Raw genomic sequence first — 24,642 nt, 5'->3', positions numbered from 1 at the left:
ACTCATCTGTTTCTAGGTGAGCAGAATGCTGTTAAGATTATACATTTAGGGCAACATTGTAGGAAGTTTGTCTCTCTTGATGATCTTGAGTTAAACAATAACAGTCATTTGTATGGAGGCCCTAAGCTGACATGCATCCATATACTTTATGTATTCTGTTTTCCTGTCAGACCGTGAATTCCTCCAGTCGTTTTCTCAAGATCTCAACTTATTTTCTTCTTATCTTTAAAGATGTCCCAATCCCAATTTCAACTGTCAGATCAGAGCCGGCTAATTGTCCAACAGCCACTTGTCATCTATGCAATATGATTAATCCACAAGGTGTAAGCTGTAGAGCTGCGTCAATACTAATGTAGCAGACTCTCCTGTGTTTGGTACATGTTTTTTCTTTTGTACCATGTGTCCCTGGAGAGTTACCATAGGCTGATGTAAAGTGGTTGTTGTTGTTGTTGTTACCTGGCTTGATGTGCATGTGTGTTCCCCATGGAGAAAGCAGGTTTTTGGCATCTTTTGGATCCACTGTATGTCCTGCTTATCATTATGACTGAATATTAATGTTAAACTAAGCTATTATCATTTCACATACCCATATTTATTTTTATTTATTGCTAATCTGTCATTACCAACTATAATCCCAACATGTCAACCTGTCATTAATGAATCAGTTTTAATCATAGACTGTATAAAATATGGACGTAGTATCCGTGACGTCACCCATCTGTTCCTGAGAGCTGTTTTGAAGCAAATCGACGGCAGCAGCCATATTGGTAATGCGGAACTCCACTAGGCAGAGTGTGACGTAGTGTGAGTCTCTTAGCCAATGGCTTTGTGTTTCCGACCGGGAGTCACGTCAGTCATGTCCTTATTTGGGCAAAACTCGTAATCTTAATATCTTCTTAACCGTCACGTTAGAAAAAAATTCAACCCCCGTACAGTGTGTGACATTAGAGAGATTAGCTTTGTAGGGCCAAGCTGTTTTTTGAACCAGGCTGTAAACATGTTTATTAATGCTGCAAAGATCGTCTTTTTCCCATTCATATCTTTGTGGTTTCCGGTGTTTCTGCAGCCAGCCTCAAGCGGATTTTCGATGTATTGCAGTTTATAGCACTTCCGCATTGGCTTCATCATTTGAGACCGGAGTTTGCCACTTGGTTTTAATACTGCCTGTAATTACTGCTATTTAATCTAAATTCCATTTGTAACATTGTGTATATCTAAATTGTATTTTATCTTTATTTATCTATTCTTAATTCATTTTAATTGTATTTTATTTGTATCTTATTTTATTTTACTTATTGAAACTTCTTGATTGTACTTATGTCTGGGTTGCTGTAACAACTGAATTTCCCCCCCGGGGGATCAATAAAGTAATATCTTATCTTATCTTATTATACCATTCTGAGTGTTAATTTAAATAATAAAATGCTAGCTGGACAAAAAAGATCATGCAGCTCTATTATCTTGGCAAGTATCGGATCAGGACTCAGTATCTGCAGATACACTATAAAAAAAGTTTTTTGTGGGTAGTAAATATTATCCGTACAAATTGTCTAAATTATACTAAAAAAAATGTAGGTCAGCAGTTGAACTGTATTATAATCAAGCGGCAAACTCCGGTCTCAAACGATGAAGCCAATGCGGAAGTGATATAAACTGCAATACATCGAAAATCCGCTTGAGGCTGGCTGCAGAAACACCGGAAACTAAATAGATATGAACGGGAAAAAGACGATCTTTGCAGCATTAATAAACATGTTTACAGCCTGGTTCAAAAAACGTCTTGGCCCTAAAACGCTAATCTCTCCAATGGCACACACTGTACGGGGGGTGAATTTTTTTCTAACATGATGGTTAAGAAGATATTAAGATTATGAGTTTTGCCCAAATAAGGACATGACTGACGTGACTCCCGGTCGGGAACACACAGCCATTGGCTAAGAGGCTCACACTACGTCACACTCTGCCTGGTTGAGTTGTGCATTACCAATATGGCTGCCGCCGTCGATTTGCTTCAAAACAGCTCTCAGGAACAGATGGGTGACGTCACGGATACTACGTCCATATTTTATACAGTCTATGATTATAATGGGTACATTTGACCTTCTTTACTTATTTTTTAACAGTGAAAATTTCTACACAAATAAACTAATAAAGTAATATCTACCTAATGACATTGGGTATGCACTGAAGGGTGTGCATGCGTCATCACTTCTTCTTTGCTGAGGACAGTATCGGTTGGTGGGACTCTCCGGTTGTGGTTTGGCATCGTGGTGGAAGGTAGGATTGATATTAAGGTTGCCACCTTCCAAGCAGAAAAATAAAGGATACCCAGAGTGGCACCCCCAGGCAGCAGGGGCCCGACCACCAATGGCGTAATAGTGGGGTGGGGCACCAGTTGTTGTAAATCATAATCAATACTTTGTTTTAATAACGTGTTGCCTTAGCTGTTGGCTTGTTTGCAAATTAAGTAGTGCCTGTAATCTAACTGAACACACAGGGCGGTGGTAGCGTAGTGGGTAGAGTCGGTTGTCTATCACTCAGAAGGTTGGCAGTACGATCCCAGTGCCGGGAGTCATCAACTTATTTTTAAGTTGTGAAATGTATCAAAAAAAATATAAGTAGCCTTTACCTAAATAATTTTAGTATTTCATCATTGTAAAATATAAGTAGTCTTCACTTGGTAAAACTAGGTCAAATGTACACTATTAAATAGAGAGCAAATTGTTACCTCAATTTTATAGAGTATAATCTATAGGTTGTCTTTTTTATAGAGTACCCTATATTATTAAAAAGAATCAGATCAGGATGGGGTCCAAAAAAAATTTATTTGGACATCCCTCTTTTTCTTATCTTTAGATATCAAAGCTGTTTTTTTAATAGTGACTAGGTCCCATAATCATATGGAAACAAGCTCTGTTTTATTTACGCTAGGTCCTGAGAAAACGACTGGAATTAACTCATTATCTCAACTACATGGTAAAGATGTATTTCCACTAAGAGCTTCCATATCTTTGTTCACTCATAATTCAATTTATTGTTTTGCATTACATGCTTGACTCTTGGTTCCTTTATTATTATTGTGATTTCCTGGTTATATCTGGCAGCATTTGCACTTTTTTTTTTTTTTTAATTTGCCAGTTTTATTGTTTACTTATTTTTTAAAGTGCACTGAGCAATAACTTTGAACTCTTCTCTTGATCACTGACGCTTTAAAATGTAGGTAATTATTTGTATTTAATAGCAGGAGGATCCAGTAGTAACAAAATCACAAAAGCATGGTTTAAACCAGAGTTACAGAAGAGGTTTAGGGCCAGTGAAGAAAAATAAAAAATGAAGGTCAATTTTTTTTTTAAATTGTTATTATTATGAGAAAAAAAAAAGATTAAAGTCTGAGATTAAAGTCAGAAGTCTGAGTTGTCATAATTCTGAGATTACAGTCATAATTCTAAGATTAAAGTCAGACGTCTGAGATAGAAGTCATAATTCTGAGATTAAAGTCATAATTCTTAGTTGTCATAATTCTGAGATTACAGTCATAATTCTGAGTTTAACTTCAGAAGTCTGAGATTGAAGTCATAATTCTGAGATTTAAGTCATAATTCTGAGATTTAAGTCATAATTCTGAGTTGTCAGAATCTTGTGATTAAAGTCATAATTCTGAGTTGTCATAATTCTGACTTTAATCTCAGAATCTTGAGATTAAAGTCATAATTCTGAGACTAAAGTCATAACTCATGTCATAATTCTGAGATTAAGTTCAGATTTCTGAGGAAAAAGTCAGAATTCTGTCATTGAAGTCAGATTTTTTTCCCCAGAATGATAATGTTTTATCTTTTTAAAGTGACCTTATATATTTTTTTCCAGTGGCCCTAATCCTCGTCCGCACAGAGTAAACAAATCCTAACCCTCGGGTATGTCTTCCCACTGCCTTCACAATTACCCAAACATTTCTGTCAAATTAAAGTCCAATCACCTCCAAATTATATAATTTATGATGCAGCCAATGCTTCTTTATGAGCCAGCAGTGAGTGGAGTGTGCTTTGCCTTGAGGGAAAGGCTGAGATTGTTGTTTCAAACAATCTGACTCAACCTGCTGAAGCAAGTATTTAGGGATTAGCCTTCCCCAGCTAACCCCTGTGTTAGCTAGTTAGCCGACTAGCCACGTATCAGGTCAGTGGGGTTACATCCACTGACAGTCTGTCAGACAGAGTTAACAACATGAACTAACTTCACAAACACAAAGTGGAGACGATCACACTCCTGTCAGGTGATTAAAACACTTGTTTTAGTGTCGCTCGGGACGTTAAAGGAGCACTTTAAGCTAGCTGACGTCTGTTTGACAGCTCCGTCGTCCTTCCCTCCTCGATCCCTGTCTGCTAACGATGCTACACACTGACCTGGAGAGATGCTTCAGGATCTGCTTCTTGATGAGCCCAGCCATGGCCGCACGATGAGGATATCCGAGCCGCCGCCGGGTGTCTCAGCTACAGTCTGGGTTAGTAGGCTATCCCAGTCGCGGCTAGCTTCTCCCTCTCGAGATATAAACACACAGCTCAGATTCTAACCCCCGTGTCAGTCTTCATTTTAACCGTGTTCCCGCTTCATTCTCACGGGGATGAGGCAGCGGTGGGGCGGGGTGACAGCATTTCACACGTCCGAGGGAGAGCCGGACTCGGAGACAAAGCATATCATGTTAGGCCAAATCATGCAGATACACTGATGAGGCTCTAAAACGGTCCTGATCTCTGCGATATCTCACACCGAACACCTGGACAGCTCGTCCGAGGAGCAGCGTCTGCTGTCACGGCGTCTGGGCGGGGCGTCATGGTGCGTTCATGATCTGCTGGGAAATCGTATTACTTAGAGACATGGAAATTTACATGGGGTGGGAATCGATTCGTTGGGTCAGAGCAGGCTCTAATCCTGTCTCTTCAAGAAGGCTGTTAAATTATAGATTGGAAACCTTTTCATTTCCATTATTATAATATTTTTAAAAAAGTTTAATTTTCTTGACCTGGACATTTACCTTATTTTAATGGACGTTTGACTAATTTTTAAAGTTTTAAACGGTAGTCTTGATTTTGTCTGCCTGTGTTTTGTTAGTCTTGATTTGGTCTGCCTGTGTTTTGTTATTCTTGATCAGTGGTGGACAGTCACAAAGTATATTTACTTGAGTACTGTAGTATTTGTACTTTACTTGAGTATTATTTTTTGGGGGGAACTTATTACTTTTACTCCACTACATTCAGAAGACAATTATTGCACTTTTTACTCCACTACATATACTCTAGTTACTTACTACTTTTGCTTTGAAGTCAGCTCATGAATTTCCTTCTCTTTTCTGAAGTCTGATCCTTAAGACAGTAAAATGTGTTTGTGTAGTTCTGTTTGTCTCAGTGGTTTAGTCGTACCTGTATATCGTGCGTCTCCACTGTTGAACGTGGAGCAAACACAGAGCAAATTTCACTCAGATCAGGCAGTTCATTTAGAGGTGGTAATGATGGCTATAATTCTCCACCTGAGCACCCATGACCATATCTTCAGCCTGTGTTAGAGTTTTTGAAATGAAGAATGATATGTAGAATTTGAAATGTTCTCCCTGTTTCCCACTCTGCCCAAACGTACAAAAATTCACTGTCCAATGTCAGAAATCGTGTTGAGTTAAATAACATTTGTTTCCTTCCAGATGAACATTTCAAACTAAGTTGTCTGTGCTTGGAGTAACTTAGTTTCTGTTTTTATTCCATGGTATAGTTTTAGAGATTTCGAGTAATGGTTTCTAAATAAACACAATGTAACAGAATGTACTCCTATTTATTCTTGACTGCACTTATGTATTCTGAAAATAATGTTTTGAGATTTCTAAAAAAAAGTATGTTGAATACTTTAGTATTTTTAAAAGCAGGTAGCCTACTCCAGGACTTTAACTCAAGTAATAATTTGACGGAACCACTTTCACTTGTATAGGAGTAATATTTGAACTGGAGTATCTATACTTTGACTTATTGAAGCTTTGTTTTTTGTCCACCACTGATGACAGGCTACCCGATAAATTCCCCATGATAATGAAAATATCATGCTACACCAGTCCTTCAATAATTGGTAAATTGTAAGATAGTCTTATAAATATAGATCACCATAGCTGATGCACTTCACAGTACACAGTGCCACTAGATTCTAGAGTCTTGACGGTAAGGTGCAGTATTAATGTCAGTAGCACCACCCTGAGGAGTCATGATGTAGTGACGTAGATAGGTCACATCAGAGGGGAAAGTTCTTCAGAGCTCTGCAGTGATATATTGCCAAATGTGTCCCACCCCTAATTTCAAAGGATATTGAAATAATTAAAACACAAAACAAATATGGCGATTATTTGTGACCGAGCCCATTAAAGATGGACTGAGTCAAAGAGGAAAACTGTCCTGTGGTCTGTAGAATACAAATTTGACATTTATATTTGGAAATCATGGACAGTTCATCCTCCACCCTAAAGATGAGAGGAAGCACTCTGTTTGTTATCAACACAGTTCAAAAGCAAGCATCCATGTTGGTATGGGTATGCATAAGTGCACATGGCATAGCTAACTTACACATGTGGCAGGGCCCCATTAATGCTGAACAATATATATGACATCCAGACTATGACAATACCAGACAACATTCTGCATATATTACAACAGCACTGGTCCTTAGCAGAAGAGTCCTGGTGGTAAACAGGCCAGCCTTCAGTCCTGTCTTGCACCCATTGAAAATATGTAATGAACAATTTGTCAGTGGACACCCAGAGCTATTGAGCAGCTAAAAACTGATATCAGGCAGGAATGGGACATAATTTAACTTTCAAAACTCTAGAAACTGGTCTCCTGTGTTCCCAAATGTTTACAGAGTTTTATTAAAGAAGAGGGGGTGGAACATAATAATAAAAAGGTCTCTTTGATGTCAAATGTTTCATTTAAAAAAGCTTATTTTTTCAGTTTCATTTGATACATAGTCTTTTTACTATTTATGATTAAATAAAAGTTTTAAATTATTTCCAATCCATCAAATTCTGATCATTAACATTTTGCAGTTGGACTTTACTCTGCACTAATGTTAATATGACATTGCTTTTTACTGCCACATTGGTATTTATTGTATTATTGGTATTTGTTGTGTCATTGGTATGCCACAGTGACATGTTTTTTTTTTATTTTTGACAGTGGGCATGTTATTGTATATTGGTATGATGAATGAATGTATTGATTTTGAGCAGCACTGCACTTATGTCCACAACAAATTTCCCCCTGATGACAATAAAGTTTATCTTATCTTGTTTTTTTTCCACGAAATCACATTAAAAAAGAAAATAGAACAGATGACCAAATGGTTAACATTGCTCTCTACTTAGTAATAATACCTTAACTGTTTAATATTATGCAGTAAATGTAATTGTAGTTCAGGAATATTGTTATGACATTGAACAAGTGTGATATGGCTTCATGGTGTTATCTGTTTGTTCTCACTATCTATCAAGCGCTCCTTTTGTGACATCTAGTGTTCAAACCAAGGATGTAGAAACACTAAACTCCTGAAAGAGTACATTTTCGTTCAAAAATTCAAGTGAGAATTGTTAGTGCGTGATTTTTTTTTTCTTTTATGGGTGTTTAACAGTGACAAGATTTGGCAAATAACCTGCAAATAAATATGTCATTTTACAATAAACGCAAGGGGGGAGAATGGCATATGTATAAAAAAAATAACTGTATTATGATAGATAATGGGGCCATAATCAGTAGGCAGAAATAAATAGACACATAAATGCATTAATGCATGAATGAATGAATGAATGAATGAATGAATGAATGAATGAATGAATGAATGAATGAATGACATTGTTTCTTAACCCACGAAAAAGATCAAGGACTCATTCACATTTTCAGATGTAACAATTTGTTGTCACTGGATACAGAAGCTGTGGTTTCTTATGTATTTCCCCACGTGGAGAGGTAACACTGGTGTTTAACTGCAGCCTGCAGAGCAGAGCTGAGACTTCTGCTGCCACGTATGAAAGGAGGAGCAAGATGGAGAAGAAGCAGCAGCAGCCCCTCCCTGTACTGATTTGCACCGGTATAAACCGCTTGCACATAGTTTGCATCAGTGTTTTAGAAGTGTCGGATCGTCTGTTATAGTTTAAATAAATTAGAATATCTACTTAGTCACGTATCAGTAACAGACTGAGATACTTTTGTCAATGCTGCCTGTTTGGTGCGACACTTATTGGTGACACGGTGCAACTTTATGTTAATGCATCTTTCCTCCTTCCCCATTGGAACAGTGCGTTAAAGTATTTGGATCTCACATGTCTTACTGCAGACTACTTCAGTGTTACATTTATCCCTCTGTCTTATTTACATTGAGACTTCATGTTACTATTACAACGCTCTGAAGTGAAGATGCCCCAAGAGGATGTTTCCCGATTGACGCACCAGAACCTTCACTCGTTTTTTAGTGCATTAAATACAATGGAGTTCATTTTTTTGCGTCAAAGTAACGCGTATTTGTTAAAGTAAAATGCAAAGTAGATAAGGAAACATTCATTTCGGCATTTCCTGGTGTTTTGTGACATTTAAAGTGGACCCTAACAGAACAAGAAGTTTTACATGGGACAGCCCCCATCCGCATACCTCAGCGCAAAAAGCCCCAGTGGAAAGACACGACGCGCTCCCTGATACGCTGCCGGTCCGGTTTGGGGGCCTGGACTTGAGGGCTTCTCCATCCACGACTGCAAGAAAACACCAACAGCCCTCACTCCCTCTCTCTCTCTCTCCCATCACACATATCATCGAGCTCCCCTTTCACCATGACAGCGAAAAACCGTAACAAGAACAACTCGAGCGAGAAGAGTGTCGCATCCAGCCCGGAGGATGCGTCGAAGAAAAGCCCAAAGAGTAGTCCCAGTAACGGGGTGAGTGGCCCCGCACCTCAGGGGCCACGGTCAGGGAGCTGCGTCGGGCTCGTCTGTACCACAGTGTTTTATTTAGCGTTGATAGGAGCTGCAGGGTTTGCTGCTTTTTATTTACAACAAGTGGTTGAGGAGATTAGAGAGACAAGCGCAAAACATGAAGAGAGTGCACGGCAAAGCGCAGCGCTGGGCAGCAAAATGGAGAGTGTGGTTCAACAGGTAAGTGGAAAATGATGGGAATCAATGGGGAGATGAATGATATTCTATAGCTCTAACAGTAATGGTTATTGATTGGCATGTTAATCATAATCAAACTTTTGCAAATCTCATTATGAGATAAAAAAGAAGAGCATTGTCTAAATGAAACTAATGTATAACATTGCTTGTTATTACATAACCGTCCATTCAGTTGTTGTAGTGTTCTGTAGTTGTGGCCTCCTGTGGGGGGTTGGGCACTTTTGGTAAACCCTAAAGATATAGTTCAAGACCCTCTCCTGCTTTTTCAATGAGCAAACATCAATAACACTTAAGGAGAGTTTCACACAAGACTAAAATGATACGTTCTGTTCCATTTCCTGTATCTTCTTTTGTTTGAGAACAACACATAGGCTATCGACTTTTTCTGGCTATCATGATAGGACAGATAAGGATGAATTCACAATGTCTTCACCCTTTATTTCTTAACACACATCAACTATCACAAAAAATGCCTCTTGATCATTCCTTTGCAGAAAAGGTTAATGTAAATCATCATTATTTGCATATAAGTGGTCTAACTTACTCTAAGGATGTAGTTTATCTGCTATGCTATACTACCACTCAAGTAATGATGACTCATCCCTACCTATGCAAATGTATAGGAGCAACAATGGGTATACATTCTTTTGTTGAACTAGTCTGAAAGTCACAATCAAGCTTCAAAGGATCATTCAAAGTTTGTCATTTGCCCATAATTTTTCCAATATTACAACCAAATGCAACTAAATGTATTACACAATTTTTTGAAGCAAAAAAATTATACTTTTTTTTATATGTTAAAAAAGTAGCTAAAGATTTTAGCTCTGTGAGAGCTCATTCTTAACTTGCAACATAGAAGTAAATGCAGCTCTTCTAAATAATCTTGCATTAAGTTCTCAGTCATATGGCATGATGGTTCTCTTCATTTCAAAGACTAATCCAGCCAAGCTCATTCTGTCAGAGCTGGGGACGATTCAATCAACTGAAGAAGACCCTGTGTTGTCATTGAAAGCTGAGGACAACTTAACTTTAATGACCTGTAAAAATGAATTTATATAACAGCTACCATCAGACCTTTATGAGTCCAATAAAGGGGTGTAGTGGGTGTGGTGTTATAGCTGTCTGTAGTCAGAGCAGTCCGTCATGGAAGCAGAGCTGTAGGCTATGTGACAGTTTCTCCAACTAAAGTCATGTCTGGTTGCTAAACTTGTAAAGCTTTCATCATGGCAGACTTAGCTCATAACATTTTTACTTATACTTGTCACAAAAGCTCCTTAGTTTAATGCAGGGCTACACAAAAAGTCCTTAAGTCAGTTTTTAGCAAACAAACATATTTAACAACTGATACGACAGCCGTGAGTGGAAGAACTTATTAGCCACTACACTAACTAGTTGGCTAATTAAGCTAACGTTAGCTCAACAAGTTTGATAGAAACACAGCTTGGTTAAAGTTTCCTGACTTTAAAAGAAGAAACCTAGTAAAGCACTCTCAAAAATTTAAATTAGAAGTTAACTTTTAACTGATTGATGCTAAAACTACATGTCCCTAGTATCAGTGGCAGAAAACCGGTGCTAGCTGAAACTACAATTACATTCTAGGTTGGTTTTCTCACAGTGGAAAAACACTAATATTAGATCTCTTAAGCTTGACTTTTAAACAACTGAATTCGACCCACATCAAATGCAGTTCACTTCAGTCAAAAATATGGTGGTGATAATGTTAACCTAACTAACTAGCATGACATGCTAGTCATTGCAGCTTAAAGCTGCTGTTGGTAGTCACGGAGTAAACATCTGTTCAGAGAGAGGGACTTTGAATGTCAACACTATCCCTCCAAACCAGATTTCCTCTTAAGGCTGATTTAAACTTCTGCGTTGAATCAACGGCGTACCCTACGCCGGGTGTCCGCATAGCTCCCATACCTACGCCGAGGCCTACGCACGTAGCTGACGTGCACCTCCTCCAAAATGTAACTCCCCGTAGAGCCGACGCGGACCTCAAGCCCTGTGATTGGTCTGCTCGGCGGCTTTGTATTTCCCGCATTTACAACACTTCCGGGATCCCGGACATCGGCCGCACATCGGCCGTGTATTTCATCTCCTCCTCTCTATTCTTCATGTAATCATGTCTGTATGATAAACAGCAACATGTATCAGCTGTAGATTAACATAACACGCTCTGAATCTCTGTGGAACAGTAAACAGAGATCGTAGCGGGGCAGGACGCAGGCGACCGGCTATCAGAGAGACCACACTGCCCTCTAGTGTTTCGGCGGAGAATTGCTGCGCAACACAGACACACCGACGCACAAGTATGTGGGGCTCAAGTCCGCGTCAGCCCCTGCTGCGTAGAGGAGACGCAGAAGTATAAATCAGCCTTTAGCCCCCCAACACAGATCGGCATGTGCAGTCATGATAGTGCCGGACTCATAACCAATCGGAGGACGTAGTTGGGGCCGCCACTTAACCAATCAGGACAGAGGATTGGAGAATAGCTATGATTGGTCCATCATAATGGGAACAAGGGGAATAATAACATTGCTTGATACAAAGGCATTGGAAAACGCAGAGATTTCGCAATAGTCTCAAATTACTCCACTTACTGATTAGTACCGATGGGCATTATGACCTTTTCTCCAAACCCAGCAGAAAAAAAGTAACATTTTTTACACCATTCCTACCAACAGCAGCTTTAAGTTTGAGCAGATAAACAGTAATTCTCATTACTTTGGCTCCTTAGTTTTTGTTTTTGGTTAGTAAGAAAAGGGAAAGTTATCTCTATAATGTTTGAATGTTATTGAGTTTGAAGCCATAAACACACATCACTATGCAGAGATATTATAGCCTTTCTGACTTCCTTTTGCTTTTGGGGAGACTGTGGATGGCAACAACTGTTGGAGGAGGGGTTAGTTGGGGTTAAACCTCAGTTTTAACATGTTATAAATATATATTGACATAGAAACATGCATGTGTATGAGGTGATTCATTAGAGACACATTCTGTGCTTATTTCATTCGAAACTTGTGGTTTCTTACCCACTGCCTCAGGGGTTTTGTGCAGTAAGACACATTTTGATTGGGTAATATCCTGCTTAGGAAAAGAGATGAGCTCACATGCATATTTATGAACTCAGTCAACCTTCCAATGATACTGACAGGAAATAATCACAGATTCCTTGAAAGATCAAGCAGTTTCAGTCGTTCCCTCAGACAATGAGATTGATGAAAGATAGGGAGAGTGGGTCAGTTACTCATGTTGTGAGACAATTGGGAGGTTAAGGGTCACTCTGTGGAGTAAAGTGTGTTTGTGGGTGTGTGTTTTCTTCAACCTTCAAAATGTTGTCCTCAGCAGGCCTCCGTTTAGTTAAGATCTGATAGGCTGTGACAATAAGGTTATAAAAGCAGATATAAAAGCATGGGTATCTGTCTAGTGAAGACTGATTCATTTGTCTCCTACTTTTTGAACTTTTGTGGTTATATGGCAGTGTTCAAAAAGCTCATATTTTGGAGATTGATGGTCTTCTAGCAGTTTTTATGTAGGAGTGCATAGTTGGATGTGAGATTGAACACTACAGCTGTGTTCTTTGTTGTCTCGTTGTACAGGTGGAGTCTCTAAGAAGTGTCGTGGACGGGCTGGAATCATCACTTGGCATCACACGGGTGGAGCTTGAGGGCGCCGTCACTCGGATGAAGAGAGGCGAGGTAGAGACGAGGAGGGTGGAGGAGGCCCTTCAGAAGCTCCAGAACAATCTACTCAGGGATCTCTCAGATGGCATCAGTGAAGTGAAGGAAGCCAGAGAGCGAGATTTCTCGTCTCTGGAGAGAACTGTCGAGGAGCGATTGGCTGAGGTGAGTCAGTCCATCAAAGCCAGCGTGACCGAGTTCACAGAAGCTCAGGGCACGTCACAGAGCCAGCTGGCTGACCTCAAGGCCCGTCTGGGCGACATGGAGGACCCCGCGCTTATCAAGCAGGAACTCTCTGCCATCGTCACCGCTGTAGCTGAAATCAAAACCACCTCAGAGGCTTCCGACGCAGCAGCAGATTCTCTCAGGCAGCAGATCAATGCAGTTAGGGAAGAGCTGCAAACTCGTAATAAGGAAGTTGCCTCCTTGTCTGAGGAAGTAGAAACAGTGAGGTCTGTGGCACAAGAGCATATTGGGGGTCTGAGGCAGTCACTGTCTGAGGCAGAGGCTGAAGTCCAGTCTCTGAAAGACACAAGTGAGACCCTGGAGAGCACTGTACAGCAGACGACTGATGCTGTCCGTAGCGTAGAGAAGCAGGCAGGTGAAGCAGCTGCTCAGGCCAAGAAGACATCGGATGACTTGGAAGTCAGGGTCAAAGCAGCTGAGGAGAGCGGAGATGGGCTTTTAGCATCCGTGACCGAAATCAGCACAAGAATGGAATCACTCCTCAGCAAATACGACAGCCAGGAAAGCATTCTGAGTGAGCAGGGACAGGCACTAGAGAAGGTTAAAACCAGCCTGCAGCAGGAGAAGAAGTCACTGAAGAGCAGTTTCGAGGAGATCCAGTCCAAAATAGCCGCTTTAAGTGGCACCAAGAGCGAGCAAACTCAGGGTAGCTTAGAGAAGAGGATCGCCGCTCTGGAGGGCAGCGGCAAAGTCAAACCAGAGCAGCTGCAGAGTTTAACAAGCATGGTGGCTGGTCTGGAAGCGAAAGCAGCAAAGCTAGAAGGCCACGATAAGGCAATCTCTGAACTACAGAAAGCTCTCCAGGAAACCACAAAGACACTGGCAGGTTTAGCCAAAATTCCAGGCAAGAAGGGAAAGTAGGGGTTAAAGTCAGAGGTGCGATGTCAAGAAACCAAAACATGAACAATAGAGATTACCAAAAGGTGCCAACTGGCCATTTTATCATGGCTGACATTTTACTGAATCAGGAGGCTCAAAAGCTGTTACAACTTCTTACTATTGTGTTTCAGGGTATCTGTCAGAAATCAAGAAAACTGGGCAAATAATGATCATTGCACCACTTACAGGTTAACCAGCAGCATAAAAAGTAGCAAAAGGGGGTATTAAATATAGTTTCATCTTGAAATATTGCCCCATTTGTTTTTGTGTCTTCCCCGTTGCTGGTTAAAGCAGTGAAATAGCAACACTTTTTCATATTTTATTACAACCATCGATGTCTCTCATCCCAAGCATTACTACAGAGAGAAAATGTCTGCCTTTTTTTAATGGTGTGTACCTCACTTTTTCTGTTTTCATGAAGAATTTATCTCACACTTGATGGTTGATGTTGCACATTTTAGTAGCTAAAAGGGGAGCGAGTCAGAGCTGGACTGCTGATCTGTGAATTCAAATTCAATCTCACTCTGCACTGTAGTTTTTTCTATGTTTTATTTTTTGAAATGCTGTTGTTACACACACCAAATGCAATAACAAGCTGTTTATTGAGAACTCTTTTTTTTACTCACTCTGTTTTTTTTTTAATAAGAATAAAACTCCTGTTGACCCTGAGCTGTGTTAGAATTCATTATTAGAGTGATGGTATGATTTGTTGCTTTGTTTTGCTGTAGCTGTTGCATCATGGTTGATGTAGACTGGCTGCATGGGTGGGGTTTGATTATTACATTCACGATTTGCGAAAGGGATTTTATAGTCATGTTAAAACCCTCAACGGAACTCCATCTCTACCATATGATCAGAGGTGTCAAAAGTATTCACATTCATTACTCAAGCAGAAGTATAGATAGTAGGGTTTAAAACGACTTCTGTAGAAGTTAAAGCAGGGGTCCCCAAACTTTTTCCTGTGAGGGCCACATAACTTTTCCCTTCTCTGATGGGGGCCGGGTCAGTTTGTAACAGAAAAAGTGTGACGATCGCAGGGGTGCCTAAATGTAAAACATTTATTGTTTTACAGAAAGCCACACATAACCAAATATTAATAACCCTTTCCGGGATCTTCACAGAAAAAAAAGTCAGGAAATAAAAAATAACACTATTAATGAAATAAATAATAACCAAATAACCCTCTCTGGGATCTTCACAGAAAAAAGTCAGGAAATAAATAACACTATTTGTGAAATAAATAATAACCAAATAACCGTCTCTGGTAGGCTATTGTTCAGGGGGCCGGGCCAAATGTGGAGGCGGGCCGGGTAGTTTGGGGACCACTGAGTTAAAGTATCAACTCAAGCTTTTTACTCAAGTAAAAGTGTAAAAGTTCTGGTTTCAAAACTACTTAAAGTATCAAAGTAAAAGTAATGTAAGGGGGGAAAAAATTAAGGACTAAAGCTTAGACTGCGCCACAGAGGCCTATAGTGCACTAACCCACATCCCAAAAAAAACCTTTTCTCAAGGCCATAATGACTATAATGTTATATTTATATGTTCATGTTGAAATATTTGGGTTGCACCTGTTTCAGCTGCGTTCATGCCCATTGAAAATGAACGCATGTTAGTACAATGCAAATACATTAACGAATCATATATGTGTACTACTGAGCATTGACGTGTTTCATGGAGCGGAGGATATGATGACTCGTAGCCTAAAAGTATTGTAATGGTGCAAAAAGTCAAACTGCACAGGCATGTTATCAACAGCCTTTATTGGAATGTGTTTTTTGAATGATGACAAGCCGGAATGAAAACAAGCCGAAGTGTAACAGGAATAACGAGGCTATTTTTGAAATGTAAGGAGTAGAAGTAAAAAGTCGGCTGAAAAATAATTACTCCAGTAAAGTATAGATACCAAAAATGCCTACTTAAGTAAGGTAACAAAGTATTTGTACTTTGATACTTAACACCTCTGCATATGATTCATATTTCACACACAATGCGATCTTTGTCAGGTTACAAGGTGAGATGATTCACCACCTCGTACTGACAACTACATGCTGAGCCCTGTAATTCACCGTAAAAGAAACCATGTCATTTTTTCTTTTTGGATGCGTCTTCTCACTTCCAGGTGTTTCGTAGAAATGTGCTTCCTTGTTTAATGCCTGAGGCTTTACCGGCGTGGCACTTCAAAACCTTTCGAAGTAATCTAGCCTGGAGGGACTGGAGTTGAAAGACAAAACTAACGTAACAAACTGGAATTTCAAGTCTTTGCAAAATGTGAAGTAGTTTGATCTAAGGTGAAAGAAACTGTGTTGACATTGTAGTAACTTGCTGTAAGCATTAATGCTAGAAAGAAAAAAAACTTGCAGGTTGTATTGTTGCTACAAAATATTATGGAGTGGAGGAGAAACTGTAATCCTTCTGGGGCGTCAAAAGTTGACTTTTTAAAAATATATCTTGTGGTCTGTCGTGGCCATGATTTGCCTCAAATAAACAAAGTCAGGGTGCGGACTTGGCCTAATGGTCAAGTTGTGCGCCCATGTAGCAGGCGGCCCAGGCTCCAATCCAGGCTGTGGCCTCTCTCCTGCTCCCGCATGTCATTCGCCCACTCTCTCCCACTTTCCTACACCATCCACTGTCCTGTCCTCTCCTCTATCAATAAAGGTGCAAAAGCAAAAAAATACAACTTAGAAACAAAGTCAAATTTTGTGAGCAATCAGCAGAAGAAGCTAAATATTTTTGTGGATTCTAGCGACTACTTACAGAATGCAAGAATAATAAGTAGGCTAACCTTCTTAGTTTTTCTTTATGATTGTGTCTGGAGCTCTGTTCCTTTGAACGAATGGTAAGACATTTTGGGAAGAGCGATTTTTTCCTGCCCTGCCAAGATTTAGACACATTTAGATCGATGTTATACTCACTTCTGTACACTCATTTTGTCGCTTATCATAGCTTGACAGTAAGACTTATAATGGGGGGGACAGCTAGCCTGACTTTGCACAATAGTTTCAAAATACACCCTGAGGTATACGACAATGACAGTTATTCATTTTACTGGAGGTTATTTACAAAACTACTCTTTGTTTGGAACCTGTCAACCATTGTTGTTAACACTAACATCAGTAGCTTTTTAGCTTGTTGAAGTTTAAGCCTCTTATTAATCCAAAAACATTACACTGGTTTGTGTTTATCTCATGTTTTCCTTACTCTTAGTCTGATTTTGGGTAAAACAAAGAGATTGTGCGTATTTTTGGATGAAAACGTAACATCAGAATTAATATTAGCTGAATTATTAATTAATCATACCATAATAACCTAACTCTATAAAGAGTTGATTTTTAGGGGGCATGAGCTAACTTGAATATTATACTATAAATTTTGGAAATGTTGAGTCCAGCTGCAAAAGGTTTTTATTCATACTTACCAGGTTTGAGTTCTGACTATGGGTCGCCATTTATAAAGTTGTGCACACCAAAAATAACAGCAACATTTCTCCATATTTAGCTCCAAAACAATGTAGAGTGAATTTTTAAATGTACATTTTTTTTCACATTTAGAGGAATATTTGTGATCTTCTTCACATTTAATTTGTTGTGAAAAATATATTAAGTGAAAATCATTGTTAAATCCAAATGCTAAATCTAAATCTAAATGTTAAATATAAATATAAATGCTAAATCTAAATCTAAATCTAAATGTTAAATATAAATATAAATATTAAAGATAAATCTAAATGGTAAATCTAAATCTAAATGTTAAATGTAAATCTAAATATCAAAGATAAATCTAAATTTTAAATATAAATATAAATGTTAAATATAAATGTTAAATATAAGTATAAATGTTATATATGAATATAAATGTTAAATACAAATGTTAAATATAAATATAAATTTTAAATACATAAATCAAAATATTAAACATAAATAAAAATGTGAAATATAAATATAAATGTTAAATATAAATGTTAAATATAAATCTAAATGTTAAATATAAATCTAAATGTTAAATATAAATCCAAATGCTAAATCTAAATGTTAAATATAAATATAAATGTTAAATATAAATATTAAAGATAAATATAAATTTTAAATGTTGCTCATAAATGTTAATCATAAATATTTAGCTGATATGCAAATCAAATTGCCGTCTAGCGATACAGACTTAGCAATAGCAAAATTTATATTTAATATTCACATTTAACATTTATATTTCATATTTAGATTTAACATTGAAACTTTTGATTATATGTTGAACATTTATATTTATATTTAACATTTAGATTTATATTTAGCATTTGGATTTCACAATGATTTTAACTTAATATATTTTTCACAACAAAATTAAATGTGAAGAAGATCACAAATATTCCTCTAAATATGATAAAAAAATAGTGACTTTTAAAAATTCACTCTACATTTTTATGACGTTTTGGAGCTAAATATGGAGAAATGTTGCTGTTATTTTCAGTGTGCACAACTTTACAAACGGCGCCTCATATCTGTCTCTGTTCACAATAACACACAAAGTTATTTTTTTTGGAATACAACGATTTATTTCAGGAAAACTTCAAACTGTAGTTTGAACAGTAGTGGACTGCTAAAAAAAAAAGTCTTGCAGTGTGTCTCATGTGTGCACATCAGATATTTCAGCTATTTCATTAACCTGTTTACTTGTTAAACTTAAATCTCCCTCCACTGCAGTGAGGTTAGCTAAAGTCTGTCTGAGCTCAAAGATCTCCTGCTCCCTCTGAGTCAAATCCTCTGCTAGCCTTCCTATCCGCAGAGTCAGGTCTGACAGCTGAGGCTCAAACGCCCCAAAGTCTCTTTTAATAGAAGCAACTTTTGGTTTCAGGTCAGCAGCGAAGGTCACCGTTCTGATCAGACGAGCTCGGCCACTCTCCAGCTCCCTGATGCGTTCAGAGATCTGCGTGTCAGCCGCGGTGAGTTCAGGGACCCGTCTGCGGAGCTGCTCTATGGCCTGAGAGTTGCGATCAGAAGCAGAGCGGAGATTTGAGACTCGGTCGATGCTGTCGGCCAGCACGTCCGCGATGCGTTTGACCATGGTGCGCTCCACCTGAGCTGTCTTTTCCTCCAGCTCGCCCACCTGAGAGAGCAGAGACTCCAGCTCTGACTGCAGGCCGTCCATCCTGCGCACATCGGTCCTCACTGACGCCACCTTCAGGAGGATTACAGAGCAGACGCAGGGGGGCATGAAATTGAACCGGTCTACTAGGTTTTTTTTTTACACTTCTCTTGGATGTTATTAAAAATAACATAATAAGGTTTGAGATACAAATATATTCCTAATTTATTATTCTCTTTTATTTATAATTTCCAAATTAAAATGATGATTAATTTCACCCATGTTCAAAGAAAAAATTATTTGGCAACTTATTAGATAGTACATTGATAGTTTGAGAAATATTGAGCAACATTTTCAAACATTTTCTGGTTGTAGGCTCACCAATGGCAGATTTTATAGCATTTCTGTGACTAATGAGACAGAAAACTGAATTTTAGAGAGTTAAAGCTGCTGTTGGTAGGAATGGTGTAAAAAAAGTTACTTTTTTTCAGCTGGTTTTGGAGAAAAGGTCATAATGCCCATCGGTACTCATCGGTAAGTGGAGTAATTTGAGACTATTTTGAAATCTCTGCGTTTTCCAATGCCTTTGTATCAAGCAATGTTATTATTCCCCTTGTTCCCGTTATGACCGACCAATCATAGCTAATCTCCAATCCTCTGTCCTGATTGGTTAAGGGGCGGCCCCTACTACGTCCTCTGATTGGTTATGAGTCCGGCACTATCATGACTGCACACCCACTGAACCCTCCATAACCAAGAAACCTCTGCCCGTCCACTGCTGTCTGAGCTCATACCACACATCATGCACACACACATATACACAGTACACACATACACATACATACACACACACACGCACTCTTTTATTCCTCTACCTTAGTTTATTTTATTTTCCTTATTCTTAATTTTCTTCCCCTTTCTCTACTTTATCTTTCTTTATTTACCTCTTGTTTTATTTTATATTATTATTTTTTTTCTTTACCTCTTTATTTCTCTACTTCCTTATTTCTTTATTATTTATTTTGGTGCCTTGGTCCACGGTATCCTGTAACCTCTCGAGTCCTCTGCCTCCCTCCTCCTCCTTCCACCGCAGATCAACAATGGACAGAAAAGGGTTAAAACAACCTGAGCTGTCCCACCAGGCTCAAGAATCACCTTAGCCTGCACACGCCGATCTGTGTTGGGGGGCTAAGAGGAAATCTAGTTGGGAGGGATAGTGTTGACATTCGAAGTCCCTCTCTCTGAACAGATATTTACTCTGTGACTACCAACAGCAGCTTTAATATGCCAAAATAATATCTGTGCAGACTTTGCGTAGGCTGCAAAAATGCAAAATATTTGTTTTACTTTTTATTATTATTAGCAGATAGAAATATCAAAGGTTGCAGCCTCCGTTTTGTTCCTTTGGTTTTACTTATTTACCCTCAATCACATGACTTTCACCAGAATGTGCAAAATCAAAGACAACATCTGACGCACCTTGTTGCTGAAGTCCTTAGTGATGGCTGAGGTGCGTTCCTCAATCTGTCCCACGGCGTCCCTCAGCACCTTCAGCCTCGTCTGAAGCTGATCCCGGTTCTCGCTCAGCCCCGAGGCCCACTCCTTCAGCCCGCTCACGTCCTGCTCCAAACTCTCCAGGCGAGGCTTGAGAGCCCCCCGCTGAGACCCGAGACCCTCCAGCATCGGCTGGATGCTCTCACACTGAAACAGAACAAACAGTGTGTACACGGATGAAGCAACAGCTACACGTTTGTGTGTTTAGGAGATGCAAGTTCTATACAATACATGACATTTCAAGTTAGCTGCTTTAACTGGTTATGAAACAGACTTAATAAAATATGAGTGCTACTTTGTGACCTATGAAGCACACCAGATGAAGATGGTGTTCCTATGGTTATATTTAATGCTGCTGCAGAACAGGTGGCAGGCATAGTGATAACCTGCATGCTAAAGAAACAGCCTTAATTCACATTTTCCACTGCAACCATTCGTGTTAAGTGAAACATGTGACTGCTGGAAATTAGCAGGATGACATTTTTGTCAAAACTCAGTGTTGGAGCTATTTGTTTATTTTTTGTATTTAGTTGTTTATTTAGTTTAGAATTAATAAGTAGTATTAGTTTTTTTTTTTTTTTTTAATTTTCAGTATTGCAAAAAAACATTCTTCACATTTCAATTTATATACAATTATTCATTATAACAGGTATATACTGAAGACAAACTTGATTTTTGTTTAGACAAAAGCAGCATTTTTTTTTCTTTCTTTAGCTCATTCAAATTTCTCCCTTCTCCTCTCCTGATAAAGAAATATAAAACTCACAAAGAACTGCACAATCCTGATTGAATACCATTTTGGCCACATATTGAATCAGGGAGCACAAAGAACAGCCCAACATACATTAAATAGTTGTATAGAAAAATAACTCTTTGATAAAACATTTAACAAAAGTGTGGCCTGGTGCAGTGTTAACAGTCTAAAAACTGCAGCCACAAACTTCTGTACAGTAAACTCAGGTTTTAAATTATTAACATGACTATTATTTACAGTAGTTGTTAGATTTATCTAAACTTTTCTTTTTATAATTCATTTAAATTATATTTTGAGGTTATATTTTTTGCTAGTCATGTGTTTAGTATATTTAGATTTTTTGTACATTCAGTATTTATTTATATTCTTTATTTTTGTTTGTTTGGTATTTAGGAACTGTGGGCACCTGAGGTTATTTAGGTAGGTATAGGTGGCAGAAGGCTGGCATGCACCTGGGTGGGCCTATGTTTTTTTACCAGTGCAAGAGAGGCAGCAGGAGCCGTGATTTTCTTTGTTCCTTTTGTTTGCCATCAAAATAAACCATTTGAAACCGCTGAACTTTGCATGGACATTGGACTTCTTTTCCCTGCGTACATCACATCCCCACAGTGCATCAGTGACCCTTTGGTTATGTTAGTTAAAGTTTGAGTTTGATACTTGAATTATTCTTTGAGGTTTTTTTTTTATGACAAATGGCCACTACTCTCTGTATTTAAACAAGTTCAGGACAAAATCAGTGATGAGATTAGATGTATCGCTTTGTCCACAGGGGGGTGCCAAAATCTCAACCTCAAAGTTCCTCACAGGAGGTTCCACAAATAGGAAGTAAAACACACACAATGAGATGTTTTAGGAAAATTTGTTTATTAAATACGTGATAAAACAGATGACATTTTTTGAAAATGTGAAATGTAACAGTGCTAAAAAAATACTATTTACTACAACAAAGGTAAGACTATACAAAATACTAAAGAAAACACTGATCCTTCAATTCTTTGGACTTAAACTCTTGCAGGTTTTTCTTTCACCTGTTTCCTGAGCACACGATGACGTCATAGAAATGCATTTTTTTTTAAAGACAGACTGAGATCAAAATATATTCAAAAGTACTGAAAAAAGTAGAGGAACTTTACATGTATCTGTCATTTGAAAAGATTGTCAATTGTTTGTATATTGACCAGCCAACTAGTTCCTTTGTTCAGTTTCATGTAGTTAAAGACCGGCACACATATTACTGTAGACCTGTTTCAGTGCAAGTGACTTGATTCACAGTAACTGGTGCATGTTTTACACAAAGAAACCTAAACGTGTCAATCCACATTTAACAAATATTACTATTTTAAGCCCAGCTTTGGTCTCACTATTTACCCAAATCAGCCGTGACATTATGACCACTGATAAGTGAAGTGAATAATAGAGATGATGTCATTATAATGAAACCTGTCAGAGGGTGTTATATGAAGAAGCAGTCAAAAGTGAACCTGCAATCCTTTCATGAGCAGCCAAGGCGCAATGATGCAGAGGTCTAGTGGATTTCAAGTCTTGGCTGTTACTTCAGGCCCTGAAGTGATGAGAGGTGGGCCCACACAATATGAGGCAGGTGGTCATGATGTTACGGCTGATCGTTGGATGTTTTATTGTCCAACAATTTTGGATGATCATTCTTTTTGTATGATTTTCACAATGCTGTTTGCACGATTAAGTTATTTTAACTTGATGTTTGTAGATTATTGTGTATGAGGGTGCTTTAATCTTTTACTGAGTTTAATCTGAGTTGTTTTTAAATGTGCTTTATACATAAATAAGAACTGACTTGACCAGAGTTAATACTTGATCCAATGACAGTCACAGTTTCTGACTTAAAATGAGGTCCACATCTTGAAAAACATTCAACCTGAACTGTATTAGCCTTTGGCACAACATTCAGAGACACTCCTTTTCCCTGGTTGACTCCACACACTGACATCATTCAGTGATGTCATCAGAAGGAGACTGAGTTGTCCCATCATCGTTTTCCCACTCCTCCCAAGGCTCCTCCTCTTCCTCCTCACCATTTTTCCACCCTTCTTCCTCTGGAGTGTCCTGCTGGCTTTCGACCCTATTGTCCCTCAGCACCATGGTGAGTTCACGGACCGCCTCTTTAACCACGGAGAGCTCGTTTTTCATCTTGAGGATGCTGTTCTGAGCGTGCAGCGTGTCCAGCTCCTGCCTGATCTCCAGGATTTCAGTCAGAGCTTTTAACATGCTGTCTTCAGTCCCGAACACCTGTAACGTCACCTCCTCTAAACGCTTCTCCGCCCCGCTCAGATCGCCCCCCAGCCTCAGGATGGAGCGCACAGCCTCCTCTACCTGCGGCAGATGCTCCTCGCACTGCTGCGCCTTGGGGATGTGCTCCTCCAGCAGAGCGCTGAGCTCCGCCTCACTCTTACTCAGGCTGCTGATCTGCGCCTCCAGGTTGTGGATCCGCTTGGTGTTCCAGTCCAGCTGATCCTGTGCTCGCTTGGCGTCGTCCACCTCTGCGCGCTCCATTGCTCGAGCGTTCCTCTTGGTGCTGTCCTCGAGTTCCTGTAACCTCTCTGCCAGTGACCGGGCCCTCCGCTCAGCCTCGTTCACCCCATCTGTAGCGCCGGCATGCGCTTCCCTCGACTCGGCCTTGAGGGTGGTGAGGTCGGAGGTGATCACAGCCAGGCGCCCCTGCCATGTCTCTGTCACGTTCAGGAAGTGGGCGTTGACAGTCTGCAGGTTCTGGGAGGCGGAGTTCTCGTCAGCTTGCATCGCCATGACAGCAGCGTGGAGGGTGGCGATGTCCTGCTGGATTCGTGTCGCCAAAGAGGCTGTGGAGAGCGCTTCCTGTAGGTCGTCCTCAGAGGCGGCAAGCTGCGGCCGCAACACAAAACAGGAGGGCTGTTTCTGTGGGAGCTCTATGGTCGTCATCACTTATACATGATAGATACATAAGGAGGGACAGCGCATGCAACTCTCAAGCATACAGTGGAATTGAACTGAGAGGCGTTCATGGAGGTCACTATGGAAGTATATAAGATGTAGGAGGGATGCATGAAGGAATAATTGTGCTAAGTTGGAAAGTATTCAAGAAAATGTTGCTTTAAAAAAAACATTTTGCACGCAGAGCTTTTTCTATAACATGAGGAAGTTGTTCAAAGCACTTTTTTCTCGTGACCCCTTAAAACAAAGGAAAGATTATTCCACTCCCTGTCCATCACCAGGTTTCACATTTTAATATCTTTAAAAGACTAAAAACTTTCCTCTTT

At 39.3% G+C, this 24,642-nt stretch overlaps 3 protein-coding genes across 5 annotated transcripts in view; 1 reads left to right on the top strand and 2 right to left on the bottom strand.

The window, feature by feature from the left end:
* Positions 1-4,804, bottom strand: part of uhrf1bp1l (UHRF1 binding protein 1-like) — a 62,288-nt gene extending 57,484 nt beyond the window's left edge. The window contains exon 1 of one of the 2 annotated variants that reach the window (XM_034673373.1): positions 4,398-4,804. In XM_034673373.1, the coding sequence (XP_034529264.1) occupies positions 4,398-4,441 (44 nt within the window). In that variant the 5' untranslated portion in view covers positions 4,442-4,804. The remainder of the gene's footprint in view (positions 1-4,397) is intronic. The other variant, XM_034673372.1, reaches the window with a different exon arrangement.
* A 3,770-nt stretch (positions 4,805-8,574) lies between these two features.
* Positions 8,575-14,655, top strand: ckap4 (cytoskeleton associated protein 4). Its single transcript, XM_034673577.1, has 2 exons — positions 8,575-9,160; positions 12,781-14,655. Exons 1-2 carry the CDS (start codon positions 8,840-8,842, stop codon positions 13,966-13,968), a joined length of 1,509 nt encoding a protein of 502 aa, XP_034529468.1. The 5' UTR covers positions 8,575-8,839; the 3' UTR covers positions 13,969-14,655.
* Positions 14,656-18,515: 3,860 nt separating this feature from the next.
* ikbip (IKBKB interacting protein) overlaps positions 18,516-24,642 on the bottom strand; it is a 10,204-nt gene continuing 4,077 nt past the window's right edge. The window contains exons 3-4 of one of the 2 annotated variants that reach the window (XM_034673755.1): positions 20,542-20,763; positions 18,516-19,155 (exon numbers count right to left, since the gene is read on the bottom strand). In XM_034673755.1, the coding sequence (XP_034529646.1) occupies positions 18,604-19,155; positions 20,542-20,763 (774 nt within the window). In that variant the 3' untranslated portion in view covers positions 18,516-18,603. Of the gene's footprint in view, positions 19,156-20,541; positions 20,764-22,215; positions 24,248-24,642 lie in introns of those variants that run through there. The other variant, XM_034673753.1, reaches the window with a different exon arrangement.

This window comes from Notolabrus celidotus, chromosome 21 (assembly GCF_009762535.1).
Source record: "Notolabrus celidotus isolate fNotCel1 chromosome 21, fNotCel1.pri, whole genome shotgun sequence".
Taxonomy (NCBI): domain Eukaryota; kingdom Metazoa; phylum Chordata; class Actinopteri; order Labriformes; family Labridae; genus Notolabrus; species Notolabrus celidotus.
Note: the sequence above shows the minus strand (reverse complement) of the source record. Positions and strands in the feature narration are given on the sequence as shown.